A 17137-nucleotide genomic window follows, 5' to 3' on the forward strand; every position below is an offset into this window, starting at 1 on the left:
CACAACGGAGGGTCTCTTAAGACTACTAGGGTAGGAAGTTTTGTGCTATCCATCATGCTCATCAGACCTTGCGCTGAGACACTTCTACTTTTTCCAGTTCGAATAATTTCTTGGCAGGGAAAAAATACCAAATCGAGGCTGTACAAAATGCCTCTGGCGCTTTCGCCAACGACACCGCCATCTACTACTCGTGTAGGAAGAAGGCGTTGCTTCATTGACGACTTCAGACCGCAGCTACCACCATGGGACAGTGGTTCCGGAAGTGGCGCATCGACATCAACCCCACGAAAAGCACAGCGGTGATCTTCAAAAGGGGTCGTCCTCCGAACACCACGTTGAGCATCCCCCTCCCGACTAGGCGCGTCGACACCTCCGCCTCCGCCATTCGCCCAATTACGATGTTCGACCAGCCCATACCGTGGGCCCCGAAGGTCAAATATTTAGGCGTCACCCTCGACAGTAGGATGACATTCCGCCCTCACATTAAGACGGTACGCGACCGTGCCGCCTTCATTCTAGGACGTCTCTACCCGATGATATGCCGGCGAAGTAAAATGTCCCTTAGAAATAAGGTGACACTCTACAAAACTTGCATACGCCCCGTCATGACATATGCAAGTGTAATGTTCGCTCACGCGGCCCGCACTCGCCTAAAATCATTTCAAATTATCCAATCCCGTTTTTGCAGGATAGCCGTCGGAACCCCGTGGTTCGTCAGGAACGTCGACCTCCATGACGACCTGGACTTAGAGTCCATCAGTAAGTATATACAGTCGGCGTCGATGCGCCACTTCGATAAAGCGGCACGACACGAGAACCCTCTCATCGTGGCCGCCGGTAACTACATTCCCGATCCTGCGGACAGAATGGAAAGCAGTCGACGTCGCCCAAAACACGTCATCTCGGATCCTCCCGATCCACTAACGGTGCTTTTAGGTACCTCAAGCACCGGTCACCGTTCTCGTCGAACCCGTCGCTTGCGACGAAGGGCTCGACGAGTAAATTAACTCTCAGACACAGCCCACTGAGTTTCTCGCCGGATCTTCTCAGTGGGTCGCGTTTCCGATCCGGTGGTAGATTCTGCGAAGCACGACTCTTGCTAGGGTTCGTGTTAGCATCGTAGTCAGGTTTGAGCCCCGTGAGCTCACTTACAAACGTTAGGGCGAAGCTGAAATAGCCTCTCAAATGCCTTTGAAGATTTTGTTAGCTCCCATACCTGGACTTCTTCAAGGGCAGAAAATTTTATTAAAAATTATGACTGCGCTGGCAAATGCATCGATCCATGGATATATATTCAGATGGATTGATAAAAATAAAAAACAAAAAACTTTCTGTATGTACATAAATTAAACAGCAATTTTGTAGGTAGACCTAATTTACACTTTGGTGGCTATTAGTTTTTAACACTTACGAGTCCACACGGCCAAATACCATCCTACTTATTAGTGCTTCGCATCTGTCACGTCATGAAAAAGGGGCAATCGTTATATTATTATTATACCGTAGGGTCTTAGACCTCATATCTAATGGTATGGCAGGCTGCAGAAATCCAGCTTATGACTGTTAGCTTGTTCACCTGGTTGTTGAATAGAAAAAGGGTAATTGCATGAACTTGCCAGTGTCTTGACTTTAAAAAAACCTTATCCCAACTCTACTGATAATATTTTGGAAATAAATAAATACGAAGCATGCTTTTATAACTTTTTATTTAATCTAGGCTGATGCTTCAGGCAAAGTGGTGATAATGTCTGAGTCACCAGGGTCTGTGATGGCGAGTGTGCACACTCTGTAGTATTTTCCGCATGCTGTTCCTAATTCAATGTTGTTCCCGCTGTAGTGGTGAACGCCTGTCTTAGCTAGGAGGGCGTAGTATTCAATCTCAGATTTCCTGTTAATATTTAAAATATATTTGTATTATGTGATGATCTTATATATAAATAAATATAAATGCACTGTACATTTAAACCAACATTAAATTGAAATGTTAAAACTGAATTGTGAACTCAAAATAACAACAGTTATGGCAGCACCAACACATAAGCCAAACTTTTCTCAGATTAACTAACCACTCAGTGGATTTCAATAATATTCGGCATAGTCAAGTTTCTACAACTGTCAATAACTTCATTCAACTTCATTGACTTATTCATATAAATACAACCTATGGATTACATAAAATATTTGAATAGAAAACATAATTCTTACCTGCCAAAGTGCAGTATCGAGTTTAAAGACTACTCCATAGGTTCCCCACATTGTGATCCAGCAAAACAGTATTAAGAAACGAATGCAATTTAATCGAATTTATAATTTATCATTAAAGGTAAATTAAAAATTATTTGTTTAAAAGATACATACGCCCAAAAAAATTGCTATACCACTTACACTATTCTTAGTCTTAGTTCAATTTAACCTTATTTCTGCGAACTGTTTTACTAAACCACAAAGGGAATCCATACTTCTTTGTCAGTAAGACTCCATATGCATCCCTTTGACAAGTATTGGGAAACTCTACTTCTCAGTAGCCTCACCTTAGCGGAGGAGCATTTTTAGCGATGATAACCAGCTTTGCTTTGCCTTGTCGAAGAGTTTTCAAAGTTTGCTTGTATCCTAAGCAATATTTTCCCGATTTCATCACCAAGGCAAGGCGGGAGTTAATTGACTCGATGGTCTTTTTCTGTAATACAAATATGAAGCATTTATAAATTATAAAAAAAAAACTACCGAAACAGATTACAATTGACAAAAAACTTAATGTGTGATACGTACTCAAACTCAAAAATTACATAATTTGTGAGTCTATCAAGTATTAGTTTATTTAGGACTTAATGAGGGAGAAATTATTTAAACATTTTTGTTAAAAATTAGGCCCAAGTCCAATATATTTAGTGCTCATCAAGTATGGTACACGTGGTGTCGTGTCTCTTACCTGTTTCTTTGCTGCAACCATTTTGGAAGCGTAAATGCTAATGAATCCTAAAATAAAACAATGTATTTAAATAACCTCTATAAGTATTATAAAATGATTTATTTAATGCAGTCAGTGCGATAGAAACAGAATGAAACGTGGAGAAATCTAACCTCACCAAGAGCACAAATGGAAAAGAAGCGGCTCAAAACTCAAATGAAAAAGGTCGATCTAGAGATGTGATGGTGAATGATGATCTGAAAATGTTATGTTCGAAGAATGGCTTTATAGCAAAAATCGATTATTAGCGATACCATCGAAGAATGCTTGTGAATAATGTGAATCGATCTCGACTGTTTCAATGTTTAGATATAAAATATTCACTATTAATTGCCTTCCCGATACCCTAGTATTAAATGTGTCAATGTTTTTGTTCCACTTAATCTCTTTGTGCACTTAAATAACTAAATACAATAAGAAAAAAAAGAGAGAAGAAATTCTATACCGGTTTTAATTAAGTGCACACTAGTACATTGTTTCCATTTTTGCGCTAAATAATACATTCTTCAGCATTATAGTGAATAATCTATTTTTCAAAATAGAATACGCTAGTAGAAGCAGGTGGCGGAGCGTAAGAAAGAGCTATTCTCTATTTGTACCGATTGGCTGCGGTTGGGCCCTAGTTAGAAGGAAGTTTTAACTCAACTCCAGCTCCTGTATGAGACGCCCAAAACACGTCATTTCGAATCCTCCCGATCCACTAACGTGCTTTTAGGTGCTTGAAGCACCGATCATCGTTCACGTCGAACGCTTGCGATTAAAGGCTCGACGAGTAAATTAACCTACAGACATAGCCCACTGAATTTCTCGCCGGATCTTCTCAGTGGGTCGCGTTTCCGATCCGGTGGTAGATTCTGCGAAGCACGGCTCTTGCTAGAATTCGTATTAGCAATGTCGTCAGGTTTGAGCCCCGTGAGCTCACCTACTACTTAAGGTTACGCTGAAATAGCCTCTCAAAGCTCTCAGCTTGAGTAGGATAAAGAAAATGTATGAGACAGCATCATTTGGTAACGGTTCAAGGCGACAGGTTTAGGTTGCATGACGTGTTTTGTGGATTGTCGATTGCGATGTCGCAAAGTTGACAATGAATAGCGATCGGTTGGCAGTAAATCGTTCCGCCTTTGTAGGCTAATTCTGGTCCAGCGGGATAATCGAAACACCAGCTGTACCGCGCGGGCAGCTTGACGGGCACCGACCGTGCTAACCGAAGTAAAGTCGTTTTCGCAGACTTCTACTGCATCGGGTGTATTTAGGCTGTTCACGTGCCTGATTGCCGTGTATCCTGCGGTCTGTCTGTCTCTGGTTTTGTTTTTCGGGGTCCAAATGTTTCAGCGAGAGTATAGGGGGCTTGTTTAACGGATAGCTTCGGCAGTCTCGCATACTCCGCGTTGAAATTTCGTAAAAGAATCAGAATCTGGAAAAAAAGAATTCATTAGGATTTCATTTTATTACTGGTGGTAAGACCTCTTGTGAGTCTATGCGGGTAGGTACCACCACCCTGCCTATTTCTGCCATGAAGCAGTAATGCGTTTCGGTTTGAAGGGTGGGGCAGCATTGTAACTATACTGAGACCTTATAATTTATGTCTAGGTGGCGGCATTTACGTTTTAGATGTCTATAAGGTCCAGTAACCACTTAACACCAGGTGGGCCGTGAGGTCGTCACCCACATAAGCAATAAAAAAAAGAAAAAGGGAAAAATTCAAAGATTAATATATATTAATCACAAAATTATCAGGTTTTTTACATATTTTTTAATCTAATTTCTTGCTCGAGTCAACGTTTTCTTGATGAAACGTACAGGTATCTCTTGAGGTCTTCATTTTCTGAATGCTGAAAGCAGACGCAAGAAGCAGACCCAAGAGACCTTTAATAAATCAATTGGTTTAAAAAAAATATTATTGTTAAATGATAAAATTTAATTTAATGGTCATCATGATGACAGCAATATTTTATCATTATATTACTAGAAACAGCAAACAAAATTTAATGTCGGAAACTCGCATAATATCATTGTTTCTTTGATCACATTTAGCTACAAAGCCTTGTTGTAGATGGCTTGCGTAGGAAAATAGTCAAGAAGCTGCAAGTAATATTAAACCATGTTTTCATGACAAAGGATAAAAAGTTTACCTAAAGATCTGGGATATTATTATGTTTTCTTAGTTAATTTCATTTTATTCCTTTCCAGTTCACTTTTCTTTTAACTGGCGTGGCTGCGGTCCTTTGCTCCATATATTTTGTTAATTGGGCTATTTTTCATATTCCTGTCTCTTGGGTGACTTACATAGCGCCTGAAAAAAAACTCAAAAGTTTAAGCTTTATTTAAGTTTAACCTTATGCTTTATTTTTATTTTTTATTGCTCTTGTAGGCAAACGTGCATATGGCCCACCGGATGGTGAGGGTTTACCGTCACCCATGGACGTCACCAATGCCAGGGGGATATCCAAGCCTACCGTTAAGTGCTCTCCACAAGCCTCGTTTGAAGAAGGACATGTCATAGCGCTAGGGAAATGCCGTGGAGGGAAGCTCATTTCAAAGCCGGATGGTGTATGGCAGAAAACATCTCTGGAAACGCACTGTGGATGAATGCAGTGGCTCCAGGTAGTATGAATGAACTCAACTCTGGTGGCAGGCGGTGGGATTGTAAAAACGAAATGCTGAAATCATCTCAAGCAATTCCTCAGAGGTAGTGCTAGTGGAACTTAAGCGTTCGCTTGGAACTGATGTTGCGACTACAATTAGATATTGTTGTGCTTATTTGTACAGTTAAGGAAATACAAATTTCATATCATCTCTGCAAATGGGCTTACTCATTTACCGATAATCGAGCGAGAGAGGACTTTCTCTCTCTCGTTCTAACTGATGCGTTCGGAAGCTTGGGTATTTTAAATAGGATCAGTTTGATTCGATTTGATAGCAAGTACTTTTGATTCGACACCGAATAAGTATCACAAGATTGATTCAATGCTATTAGTAGGTACTTGGCATCGAATCAAAAGTATCGAGTACCTACTCGTATTTACTAGTATCGGAATGTCCCTAATTATGTGTATTATCTATGATATAGATTATACACTGCCACTTGCCAGTCAAATACGTATAGTCTATGCTTGCCAGTATGGCTAATTTCTGAAATTTGCATTTACATTAGACGTGCGCTAATCATGTTCGGAAAAGGATTGAACATGACATCGTTCTTTAGAGTGTCGGAACTAGTTCCAGTAAACATGTCCGCGGAACTGTTTAATTCCGCGGACATGTTAAGTCTAGTAGCTGTTTGTAGCTGCTCAGTTCCGCGGACATATTAAGTCTGGTAGCTGTTTGTAGCCGTTTAGTTCCGCGGACATGTTAAGTCTAGTAGCTGTTTGTAGTGTAGCGAATCACGTATTAAATTATCATTAATTACACAATATTTTTCAAAAAAGGTATTATAATACAATTTTTTAAAAACACTATAAAAATAAATTGCCGCTGATGGCAATTATTACTATAATTATTATTTTGTAAGGTTTTTAATTTTAGGTTCATTGTTAGTTTGTTTCATAATTTATTAATGTACTATTCCACTTTGTCATAATTTCAATTAGTCTACTACTTTCATTATTTTTCAATGTATTGTACGATGCACCGGAAACTATAACCTATCAATTGTCTATTAAAATACCACGTTATTCTGATATACAACATATTGAGCTCGTTTTAGCTTTACAACCTTTTTCCCATAACCGAGATAACAATATATTTTATTTTCATTACGTAATGTAGCTAACAAAACTAGCGAAAGTGGTGAATGTTTTAAAATTCTCTAATTTTTTATTATGATTTTCTAAGAAATGGTCTACAAACACTTAAGGTTAAGTGCTCGTAAGAATGATGCATGGTCAAGGTCAAAATCCTAAGCAAAACATTTTAATTCATTCAACTATCGACTGTAACACGTAGGTCGTAGAACATAACTTCAATATTCATAAAAATGTAATGTGAAAGAACTCCACACGCAGTTGCATGCACTCGCTCCATCTCACTCCCTCGTATTAGCGCCATATTTCGCCTTATCTCTTTACGTGGACTCGTGTAGGTGAATGAAGTTAGCCCCTCAAAAAATTTTTTTTTTCCTATTTTATACTTATTTTCTATTAATTCGTTTGTTCATCATTTGTTCATGATTGTTCACTGTTAATAATTGTTTGTTCTGCATTTATTTATTTAAAAAAAATATTTAAAAATATACCTACAAGTTAGCCCCTCTAATGCAATTTTTTATATTTTTTCATCCTTAATGACTCGTAAATATTCATTTTCGATTGTTCTTATACAAAACACGTTTGTTCTCTTTCGAAATTACTCGTTTTTTGTTTAATTTACTATTTTTATTAGTTGAATAAATGTATACAAAATATGTGTACTGCGCATGCGTCAACTATAATGCCTAAACTTTATACGCGGTTTTAATCGTGAAAAAAAAAAACAAATATAAATCCTGAAGGAGCAATTAATTGGTATACAGTTTAATTAAAAAAATTAAAAAATTAATAAATGAAATAATGTGCATTGGCGTTAAATTAGACCAAATAGATTTTTTCCATCCTCTTACCTATCGTATTAAAATGTTATTTTACTAATGTTAGGAATATAATTTCGACTGTGTAAAAAAGTTATTATAATGTATACCTATATTATCTCTTGAAAGATAAATAATGAATATATTTACTTATTTGTTTATATTACCTATGTGAACTCCCTATCTTTTTTATACCTTCATAACGATAAGTAGGAGGATGGAAAAAATCTATTTGGTCTAACTTAACGCCAATGCACATTATTTCATTTATTTATTTTTTAATTTTTTTAATTAAACAGTATACCAATTAAATGCTCCTACAGGATTTATATTTGTTTTTTTTTTCACGATTAAAACCGCGTAGAAAATTTAGGCATTATAGTTGACGCATGCGCAGTACACATATTTTGCATACATTTATTCAAATAATAAAAATAGTAAATTAAACAAAAAACGAGTAATTTCGAAAGAGAACAAACGTGTTTTATATAAGAACAATCGAAAATGAATATTTACGAGTCATTAAGGATGAAAAAATATTAAAAATTGCATTAGAGGGGCTAACTTGTAGGTATATTTTTAAATTTTTTTTTTAAATAAATAAATGCAGAACAAACAATTATTAACAGTGAACAATCATGAACAAATGATGAACAAACGAATTAATAGAAAATAAGTATAAAAAAGGGAAAATAAAATTTTTTGAGGGGCTAACTTCATTCACCTGACTCGTGTCGCTTCGGGACTCATTCGGGTGGACTCGCCGCGCCACGCCTCCGCGCCGCGCGATACCTATGCATTTTACATTTTACAAGAGTATAATCTATGATTTTACAATGAAGTGAAAATTTAGTGAAAGACTGTTTAAAAAATATCTTAAACATAAAGTTTTATATCAATTTAAACAATGTCCAACAAGGCAATGAAAAGCAACACCTCTGGACTTTCGATTGGAAAGATTTATCTTCTTGTCTATAACGCCGCTCAAACTCTTGGGTAGGTATCGATATTCAAAACTTAGGAAAAAGAAAAAAAATGCTTAGCAAATCAAGCCTAGAAATTAAACTAAATATTAACAGTTTTTCATATTACATTACATAATACATTTACAGTATTTCATAAGCCTTGAAATTGTTAAAAAAAAGTTAAGCTGAAGCTAATGTAGTACATTTAGAGCAAAGTTCATCGAAGAAAACACAATAAATAGAGTTAGAGCTTTTTTTTTTCGTAAAATAATAATTACACAAGAAAAAGTATATACATAGAACATAGGTTTATTAAATTCAGTGGTAGTTTTAGGATAAAGTTTATTCTAGTTTTTATTTGAGTTCTTTAAGATTGTGTGATCGCTTTAAATGATTCTGTACCTATTATTTGTTAATGAAGGTCAGTATCTATAATTTTTTCTTGTTGATCTAAAATGTTTCTTATTCTATTTTTCAGATGGTCTTACATGCTATGGCAGTCATTAGTACATTTTTTGAACCGTGGTACTTTGGATGCTTTTTGGAGTGAGATCAAGTGGACTGTCATTATATTTCAAAATGCTGCTGTATTAGAGGTATTTTTTATATGTAGATTAAAAGTCAAGTCGGACATCCAGATAAAAATGATAAATATCTAAAAAAAACATAAAAAGTTTAAAATATGAATTTATTTGATGGTTATTAATACAAGAAGTTACAGTCTTATGAAGAACTTGGCTTGGTGTCTTAAGACCATGATTCATTATGATATTTTTTTACTGCCTAGATGGGTGATTGAAGGTCATTTTTCATCTGGTTAGGTAGTACTAGACCCCATAAACAATACAATGTGAATACTGCCACTTGATTTGAGACATGAGGCCAAAGTCTCAAAGGTATTGTCCAACTCTTCAAACCAGATTACATTACTTGCTTACAGTAGAAAAAGATAGATTGATGGTACTCACCTATAGAAGCTTACAATATGTTTTACTACCAGTAATTTCTGCTTGGAGATTGCAGTATGCTGGTATAACATACGGAGATCAGTTCATCTCCAGTGAATGCCTTAGTTGCCTACTTTGATACTCACGAAAAGACATGGAGTGGTGCTATTTTAAGAGCCATCATCATTATAAAATCATGAAAATTTCTTTAACATAGACTGACAGGTTGATGGTTAGTTAACCATATCAGATAAATAAAACTGTTTATCTACTGTGTATATAAATCAAGGCAGTATGCCTGAAGTCTTTTATTATAGACATATTATTATAATAGACATAGTCCATAATACATTAATTTGACAAATACTAATTTTTTTTGAACCACCTTTTAAGACTTGTCTCTAAGAGATCATAATGAAATATTGTGTGTGTATTATACTGAGATTTCTAACAAGAAACGGTATTCAACTTCAATAAATCTGATTATGAAGTAAGTTTTTTTCTTTCACTCTAGGAATGAAATATAAAACAAAAACATTTCCTAGTTGCTACTTGTCATTTATAATATGAGTACATTGTAAAAATTGCAGTTTTACAGATTCAACCAATTCGTGTGCATGTATTAACAATTTAATCACTGAGTACAGTTCTTCTACATATCTGATGAAGATTTTGAAAAATCCACTTTGTTGTCGACTTTAATTACTGTGCTTCTCAGGTTACTCGGGCTACATTCCCAGTCCAATTCATTATCATTTTTAGATATTTTATATTTGGTGATTAGTGTCAGTGGGTCTATATACTTATGTGTGCGAGGTACCTATAAAAAAGGTGAAAATCTTATGTAAACCAATGAACTTGAATGCTATTGCTTAATTTAAAACAAAAAGTACAAGAAATACTAATTTAAATTCAAATACTACAAACAAAACAGAAAATCATTCTGTTGAATATAAATGTGCTTAAAGGTCAAGTGTATGAACGACCTATGAATATTTTTATTTTAAACGTCTACATTTTTAAACTTTTTTTTAACCTTGAAAGGCAAACACAATGCTCACCTGAGGCTTAAGAGTTTGACAAATCTCGTTTGAAGAGGAGTATGTCATACTGCTCATGAAATACTGGGATGTGGAGTTCATTTCAAAACCACATTGTACTTATTGCAAAGCAGTCATGCAATCTGTTTTGTAGAGTGGGATCGCCTTTACACTCAAATAAAATTGAGACTTTGAGACTGAATGTTTCCAGGTCGGTGGCGGCCTTCACGTTGTGATGAATATGAGCTTCTTTAACCATATAACATAAGGTGGTTAGCGAGAATGTCACCCAATAACATAAATTTTTTTATGAAATAGCTGATATTTGGGAATTGATCTGAGATCGGATCTGTACTTTGTATAGCCTAAGCTTGGCCGAAGACCTATTTCTCCAAGCTCGAAGTACTGCTTAGACATTCCATTGAATATTTCCAACATCTTCGATGTTAACTTGAATGCCTTCCAAATGATTTCGATACTGAACACCATTCGAAATATCTACCCCAACAGTCGTAGGCTGCAGCAAAAAGCTGTAACTACATGTAGACTTCTTCAGGGATTCGTAAATTCACTAATTTAAGTCATTCACTAAGTTGCTAATTTCGACTGAAGTGTTTTATGACAGTATCTCTCGCGGTAGGTCTTTACGATATAAGACCCACAGTTAGAGCCTCGCTTTCGGGTCAGCCTTGTTAGGCTGAGTGAGTTAGATACATAATATGGTGGCTGAATGACCGTGATTGAAACCGTACTGTCGGTCACTGAACAGCTGGCGGTCGTGACGGTGTTCTAGAAGCTGCATATATTACCCCGGTAAAGGTACTCGTTGAACTCGACAAAGAGTTCGACGTGCAACCAAACCCGCGAATCAGCTAGCTGAGTTTCTCGCCGGATCTTCTCAGCGGGTCACGATTCCGATCCGGTAGTAGATGCATTCGCGAAGTAGCTGCTCTTGAGTTGTTAGGTCTCCTTCGGAGGCGCTCGGGCAGTTGTTAGCAAATCCCACCCCTCCTGGCTGAGCCTTTGCTCGCCCAGCTGTCCTGGTGAAACTGGAAAGGCCTCCGGGTCACCAGTAGTTCTTCGATCATAAAAAAAAACTGCGTATAAATAATGCCTCGAACATGAGCCCTGCACGAAGACGGAAACCTGCTGGTGCAATATCTGTCGATGAATTTTGATCCTGTTGAACGGCATCAGAAACTAAAACGTTATTTTTAATCAACAATATAGTGTAGTAAATATGAAACTTACTTAATTAATAAATTGGCGTAATTGCTGACAGATAGAAGGCTTACTGTAATCCCATTTGGGCAGTTACATCTTACATATTATGTATATGATCTATCTTATTTGTTCCAAAACAGTCATGGGGTTAGGTTTTGTTGTAAAAGCAAAATTTCTTTCAAACCTCGTCACAGACACCTGCGATATTTTAACTGAGAGAATAATAATAGAAGTACATTACAGTTAACATGTCACTAAATTGAGTAATATCTTGCGGAGTATACATTAAATCGATAACAAGCTCTTTTTCCACAGTTCTAAACGAATACAAATAACTATCGTTGTGTAATGATTATTGTGTTACTTTCAGATTTTACACGCTGCTGTAGGCTTAGTTCCATCTAGTGTATTTGTAGTTCTTATGCAAGTGTATTCAAGAGTGTTTCTGGTATGTGGAGCTTTACTGGCAACACAAGGAGCGACTACAAGTCCGGGGCTGCCTCTGTGTATACTCGCCTGGTCGATAACTGAAATCATAAGATATGCCTACTACGCTCTCAATCTGGTCGATATTGTACCCTCATCGCTAACGTTTTTGAGGTAATTATTACACAATTAAAATTTTATTTTTGCGCCACTGAAACGTTTTTGTTTACAAACAATACGTGCAATGAAAAATATATTAATTTTTTTAATAGGGTTTCAATATTCCCTTTCCAATAAGTGCTTTTGAATGTCTACCTAATGGCATAAATAATGCGCTCTGTCTAGTATAGAGACTAGCTATCTTTTAAGCAATTTATACTCTAAAAAGACCTGAAATTAATTTCGCTAAGTACTTAAAGATGTCGGTATAGTCACAGTTGTACCAAAATGTACATTAAACTAACTTCGTTTTATGACCATGAAATTTTATTTTATAAAAAACAATGTATCAGTTAGAAGAAGAAAAGTTAGGCCAAAGCTATTACTTTTCCACAATTCAGATAGCCAAATACCCATCAAACATGGATTAGAAATACTTTGGATTTAAGTTTGGAAACTTTCAGTATTAATATTAAAAGTGTGTATTTGAAAACTATAGTCATAGACTAGTCAGCGAATATATATGAATGACGAAATCGCGACTTTTTGAATTTGTACTCCACACATAGCACTAACAGATCTTTTTGGTCTTGTCTAGTTTAAGTCATCCTTATTATAATAGGTTGGAGAAAAAGTTTATTCGCATTTTTTAAGAAAATTCACAACATTTTTTAATATAGTTTATTTACATTTAACTAAAGTATGTAGAAGGTACCATTTTGTACGATAACTTTTTGCCATTTTGTAGGTAGGGACATGATCCCATTGCTATAGAAATTTTGGGGCTTCTGATCAAAATACCGCGACAATTGGTTTTGGCAGTCCTCTCATGATGTTAACCTGACACTGCCTAAAGAATTCTGAAGAGACCGAAACCGGTGGAAATCTGAAGGTGTAAGGTCAGGACTATACGGCGGATGCATTAATACCTCTCTGCCAAGCTCTCTTAATTTTTGCTGAGTAGCTAAATATGGAGGTCTAGCGTTATCATGATGAAAACCACACCCATTCTGTTGATTAATTCCGGCCGCTTTCTCTCAACTTCTTGCTTTAATCTCATCAGTTGTTTGCAATAGAGTTTAGAATCGATGGTCCTGAATCCAAAAATTGCAAAAATTCCAATCCCACCACAAACACAGCATCACCTTGTTGCGAGTTAACCCGGGTTTCGCCACAGTCTGTGAAGTCTGACCGGCCTTTAACCGCCACTTTTTTCGCACGTTCTTTTCGTACGTGATCCACTTTTAATCACCAGTTATCAGCTTCTTCAAAAATGGTTCATCGTAACACGGTTCATTAGGTTTCTTTCAGTGAGCTCGTGAGGTACCCAAATATCGAGCTTTTTTGTGTACCTGGTTTTTCAAATGCGCCAAAACTGTTTTGTGGTTAATTCCCAGTTATTCAGCTACGTCGTAACTACTGATATGCCGATCTTGCTCCACTTTTTCAAAAATGGGATCCATTTTATCCGTAATGGGGCGACCAGAGCGACGTGCATCTTTAACATCAAAATTTCCGGATTGAAAACCCTTAAACCAAATTTGTGCTATTATCACAGACACTGCACTAGGTCCATAAACATCATCATTCATACATACTATAATACGCAAAAGACTTTTTCTCCAACCTGTTATGTACTAATTTAATAATATTTAGGATTTTTGTGGGTGACGCACATATATTTGGAATTGAGCAAGCCCCAAGTTTCTTGTCGATACTTCTCAACTTCTGAACTTTCCAATTTTCGTTGAAACTGCGTTCCGAATCGGTGGTGAAGATACATAATAGTTCTTTTGACGTTCAAAAAGTATGTACTTTCATTTATGTTGAATAAAAAAAAAATTGATTTGATTTGATTTGATAATAACGTTCATAGATTTTATACGGACTCTTAGACTCTATAAATTATTTCGGCCCCACCGACGTATATGTATGATAATATCTCTACGCGCTAGGTGGGCGATAAGAATAAATTATCATAGGAATAAAGGTCGAAATAGTATGAAAAAAAAATCCATTTCATTGTCGCTTAGGAATATAATTCATTTGGCAGTAAATTAACATATTGCATTTATAAAACGGGTTACTTTTAATAATTGATTTTGAATATCAAATCAAATCAAATCAAAAAAAAATTATTCAACATAAATGAAAGTACATACTTGTTGAACGTCAAAAAGAACTACCGCCAATTCACAAAAACTAGCCTCCGTCCTGAGAAGAACTGGCAAGAAACTCAGCGGGCATATTGTCTTTTTTTTTTTTAATATTAGTTTTTTTTTTTATTACTTTTTTCAATGAGTATTATAACGTAGCAATATTGAAATGCCCGGAGCGAGCAACTCATTCCCATTTTGTGCAATCTTCTAGATAATCATTGACTTTATAGTAAGCTTTATTGCACAGATGTTGTAGGTTCTGAACATCTTGTGGGATTTTGTTGTACAGGCGCACAGTATAATAAAAAAACATATTAAATTTCAGGTATTCCACGTTTCTCGTGATGTATCCCCTCGGTATTACTGGAGAGCTGCTCTGCATGTACCACTCGTTGGATGAAATCTTCGAGAAAAAACTTTTTTACGTCTCAATGCCGAATGCTTGGAATTTCGCGTTTAACTATTACTATTTTCTAATTTTTTACATGTTCTTGTATATCCCATTGTTCCCAGTACTGTTTGGTCATATGTTATCACAAAGAAGAAAAATGCTCGGTAAAGAACAGAAAAAATCGAAATCGAATTAACTTGTAACATTATTATTAATGTGGACTGGTGTGGGCTGATAAAATAGAAAAAAAAAAATAAGTACAGAAAAAGTATTTTTGTAAAGTTTAGCAGAAGCATTTTGGAGGAAAAGAAAAGCGACTGGACATATTAATTTATAAACTTCGTTTTTGAAGAAAACTCTTAATTTACATTTTAATAAGCTGTCGTCGGGTATTAGTTTACAGCTAAATTACAATATACAGAGATTAATTAAAATTTCACAGATTAATTATTTCATATCGAATTTCGGAGTCTTTCTTGTCGGGCAAGCGTGAAAATGCACTAAAGTTAATATTTAATATCTACTTAGTTTCGCCACAGTTTTAGTTATTCAAAGTGAATCTATCTTTAGAAAGAGCTTGGTCGAGGAGGAAATCACTTCACTGCGCAAGTGTGTTCAATGAATTTCAAGCTACATTTCGATGCCTCCAATGAACACTACGCTAACTTCAAATTCGTAGATTTACAGGAGGAGCGTTTAAACGAAAAAAGTTTAAAAATCTTTATTATTGCAGATATATTTATGTTTTTTTTGTGTAACTAGCTGATTTACTCTTGCTTCGAACCCCATCAATAATGATTAATTGTAATACTTTTAAAATAGTGAAGCGATTTGCGTGAAAAACGAAAATTTCAAATTTTTGAGTTAGAGTAGTGTTCATTGGAGGCATCGATTTGACATAGTGTCAATGTGTAAATTGTGATCAATTGCGAGTGTTGCGAGTTTTTTAACTTCTCGATCTCGTAAAAGTTGACGTTAAATTTAAAATACGTGCCAACTCCATACAACTTTGAGTTAACTTTGAACTTGAACACACTGAGCGTCACCTCACCGGTCTCGATACTGGTGGTAGGACCACTTGTGAGTCCGCGCGGATAGGTACCACCACCCTGCCTATTTCTGCCGTGAAGCAGTAATGCGGTTCGGTTTGAAGGGTGGGGCAGCCGTTGTAACTATACTGAGACCTTAGAACTTGTATCTCAAGGTGGGTGGCGCGTCTACGTTGTAGATGTTTATGGGCTCCAGTAACCACTTAACTCCAGGTGGGCTGTGAGCTCGTCCACCCATCTAAGCTATAAAAAAATATGGTATTTATCGAATGTTATTAGTTTTTTTTTAAATATGTAACAAAAATCTCATGAGACACTTTATATTTGCTTAATTTTATGTAAATCTACGGGATAAGGAAATTACATTGCATTTATTTTACTTGGTATTTATGGGTAATGTTAATGAGGGTAACGGTTTTAAGCGCGCTTTTGTACGTAAAGTTGTTACGTTTGGGTTATGGATATTGATAATTTATTAAATGATTGAGCCTGTATCAGTTTTTATTATTTCTTTAGTCATTATTATCGAGGAGGGTATTTGGTTTAAGCGACATATTTGCAACTTTAGAGGAGAGCCATTTAAAGTTTAAAATTTGTAAAAAACATTACAAACAAAAAACTTCAGCTATTTGAATAGGGTAAACTTAGTTGAATTTCAATTAAAAACATCAAATTTGTTGATAATAATACCAAATAAAAGGGACCTTTAATTACAAAGATAAATGTCGCTTAACCCAAATAGCCTTTGACCTCTCGATATGTTAACTGGTAAATAATGCCTTATGGTGTTAGTTTGCCAGCGGTACTCTTCTCTCTAATAAAGTTTAAATAACTTACTTGTGGTTGGGCGTATTTGGAGCCCACGGTCTCTGTTGCGCAGCAATCACAAGTTCCAGTTTGAAGGGTGAATTTAGATGACGTACCACTTTGAAAAGGCGGCACGACACGAAAATCCTTTTTTCGTGGCCGCCGGAAATTACATACCCGATTCTGCGGACAGAATGGTAAACAGTCGAAGTCGCCCTAAACACATCATTTCGGATCGTCCCGAACTGCTCTTGCTAGGGCCAGTGTTAGCAAAACCTGGTTTGAGCTCACATACACGCTAGAGTAACGCTGATATAGCCTCTCAAGGCTCATCAGCATAGGTACGAGAAAAAAAAGGCTATACAATTGAAAATTGGACCCCACATTTGAAGAGTGGTGCTCTGTTTTAACACCGGCCCGATCTTGGGTTTGTTTACC

At 36.1% G+C, this 17137-nt stretch overlaps 2 protein-coding genes and 1 long non-coding RNA gene across 5 annotated transcripts; 1 reads left to right on the forward strand and 2 right to left on the reverse strand.

Moving 5' to 3' along the window:
- Positions 1 to 1689: 1689 nt before the first annotated feature.
- Positions 1690 to 3187, reverse strand: RpL30 (ribosomal protein L30). The gene is made up of 4 exons (XM_028182895.2): positions 3082 to 3187; positions 2930 to 2976; positions 2532 to 2677; positions 1690 to 1888 (listed from the first exon to the last, which is right to left on the reverse strand). The coding sequence occupies exons 2-4, from the start codon at positions 2948 to 2950 to the stop codon at positions 1714 to 1716; spliced, it is 342 nt and encodes a 113-aa protein (XP_028038696.1). The 5' UTR covers positions 2951 to 2976; positions 3082 to 3187; the 3' UTR covers positions 1690 to 1713.
- A 2887-nt stretch (positions 3188 to 6074) lies between these two features.
- Hacd1 (3-hydroxyacyl-CoA dehydratase 1) lies at positions 6075 to 16386 on the forward strand. 3 transcript variants are annotated; one of them, XM_089732909.1, is made up of 5 exons: positions 6075 to 6117; positions 8361 to 8528; positions 8976 to 9093; positions 12079 to 12308; positions 14778 to 16386. In XM_089732909.1, exons 2-5 carry the CDS (start codon positions 8440 to 8442, stop codon positions 15037 to 15039), a joined length of 699 nt encoding a protein of 232 aa, XP_089589035.1. In that variant the 5' UTR covers positions 6075 to 6117; positions 8361 to 8439; the 3' UTR covers positions 15040 to 16386. The 3 variants fall into 3 exon arrangements, with proteins under 3 accessions (XP_089589035.1, XP_089589036.1, XP_028038727.2); XM_089732910.1 differs by lacking the exons at positions 6075 to 6117; positions 8361 to 8528 and adding an exon at positions 6233 to 6396; XM_028182926.2 differs by lacking the exon at positions 6075 to 6117 and having other exon boundaries at positions 8274 to 8528.
- On the reverse strand, positions 9714 to 12237 carry LOC149501457 (uncharacterized). The gene is made up of 2 exons (XR_016324190.1): positions 10506 to 12237; positions 9714 to 10264 (listed from the first exon to the last, which is right to left on the reverse strand). It is a non-coding gene; the product is annotated as an uncharacterized LOC149501457 (long non-coding RNA).
- Positions 16387 to 17137: the final 751 nt, after the last annotated feature.

The sequence above is a fragment of the Bombyx mandarina genome, chromosome 15 (assembly GCF_030267445.1).
Source record: "Bombyx mandarina strain Sakado chromosome 15, ASM3026744v2".
In the NCBI taxonomy this organism is placed as follows: domain Eukaryota; kingdom Metazoa; phylum Arthropoda; class Insecta; order Lepidoptera; family Bombycidae; genus Bombyx; species Bombyx mandarina.

Bases quoted from the DNA above. Each gene is read 5' to 3' on its own strand.
- Hacd1 (XM_089732909.1), top strand. From the start codon at position 8,440: ATGTCCAACAAGGCAATGAAAAGCAACACCTCTGGACTTTCGATTGGA. The intron at 8,529-8,975 runs GTAGGTATCGAT...TCTATTTTTCAG, and splicing joins AACGCCGCTCAAACTCTTGG to ATGGTCTTACATGCTATGGC. The intron at 12,309-14,777 runs GTAATTATTACA...ATTAAATTTCAG, and splicing joins TCATCGCTAACGTTTTTGAG to GTATTCCACGTTTCTCGTGA.
- RpL30 (XM_028182895.2), bottom strand. From the start codon at position 2,950: ATGGTTGCAGCAAAGAAACAG. The intron at 2,678-2,929 runs GTAAGAGACACG...TTTGTATTACAG, and splicing joins TGGTTGCAGCAAAGAAACAG to AAAAAGACCATCGAGTCAAT. The intron at 1,889-2,531 runs GTGAGGCTACTG...AAATATTAACAG, and splicing joins AAAAATGCTCCTCCGCTAAG to GAAATCTGAGATTGAATACT.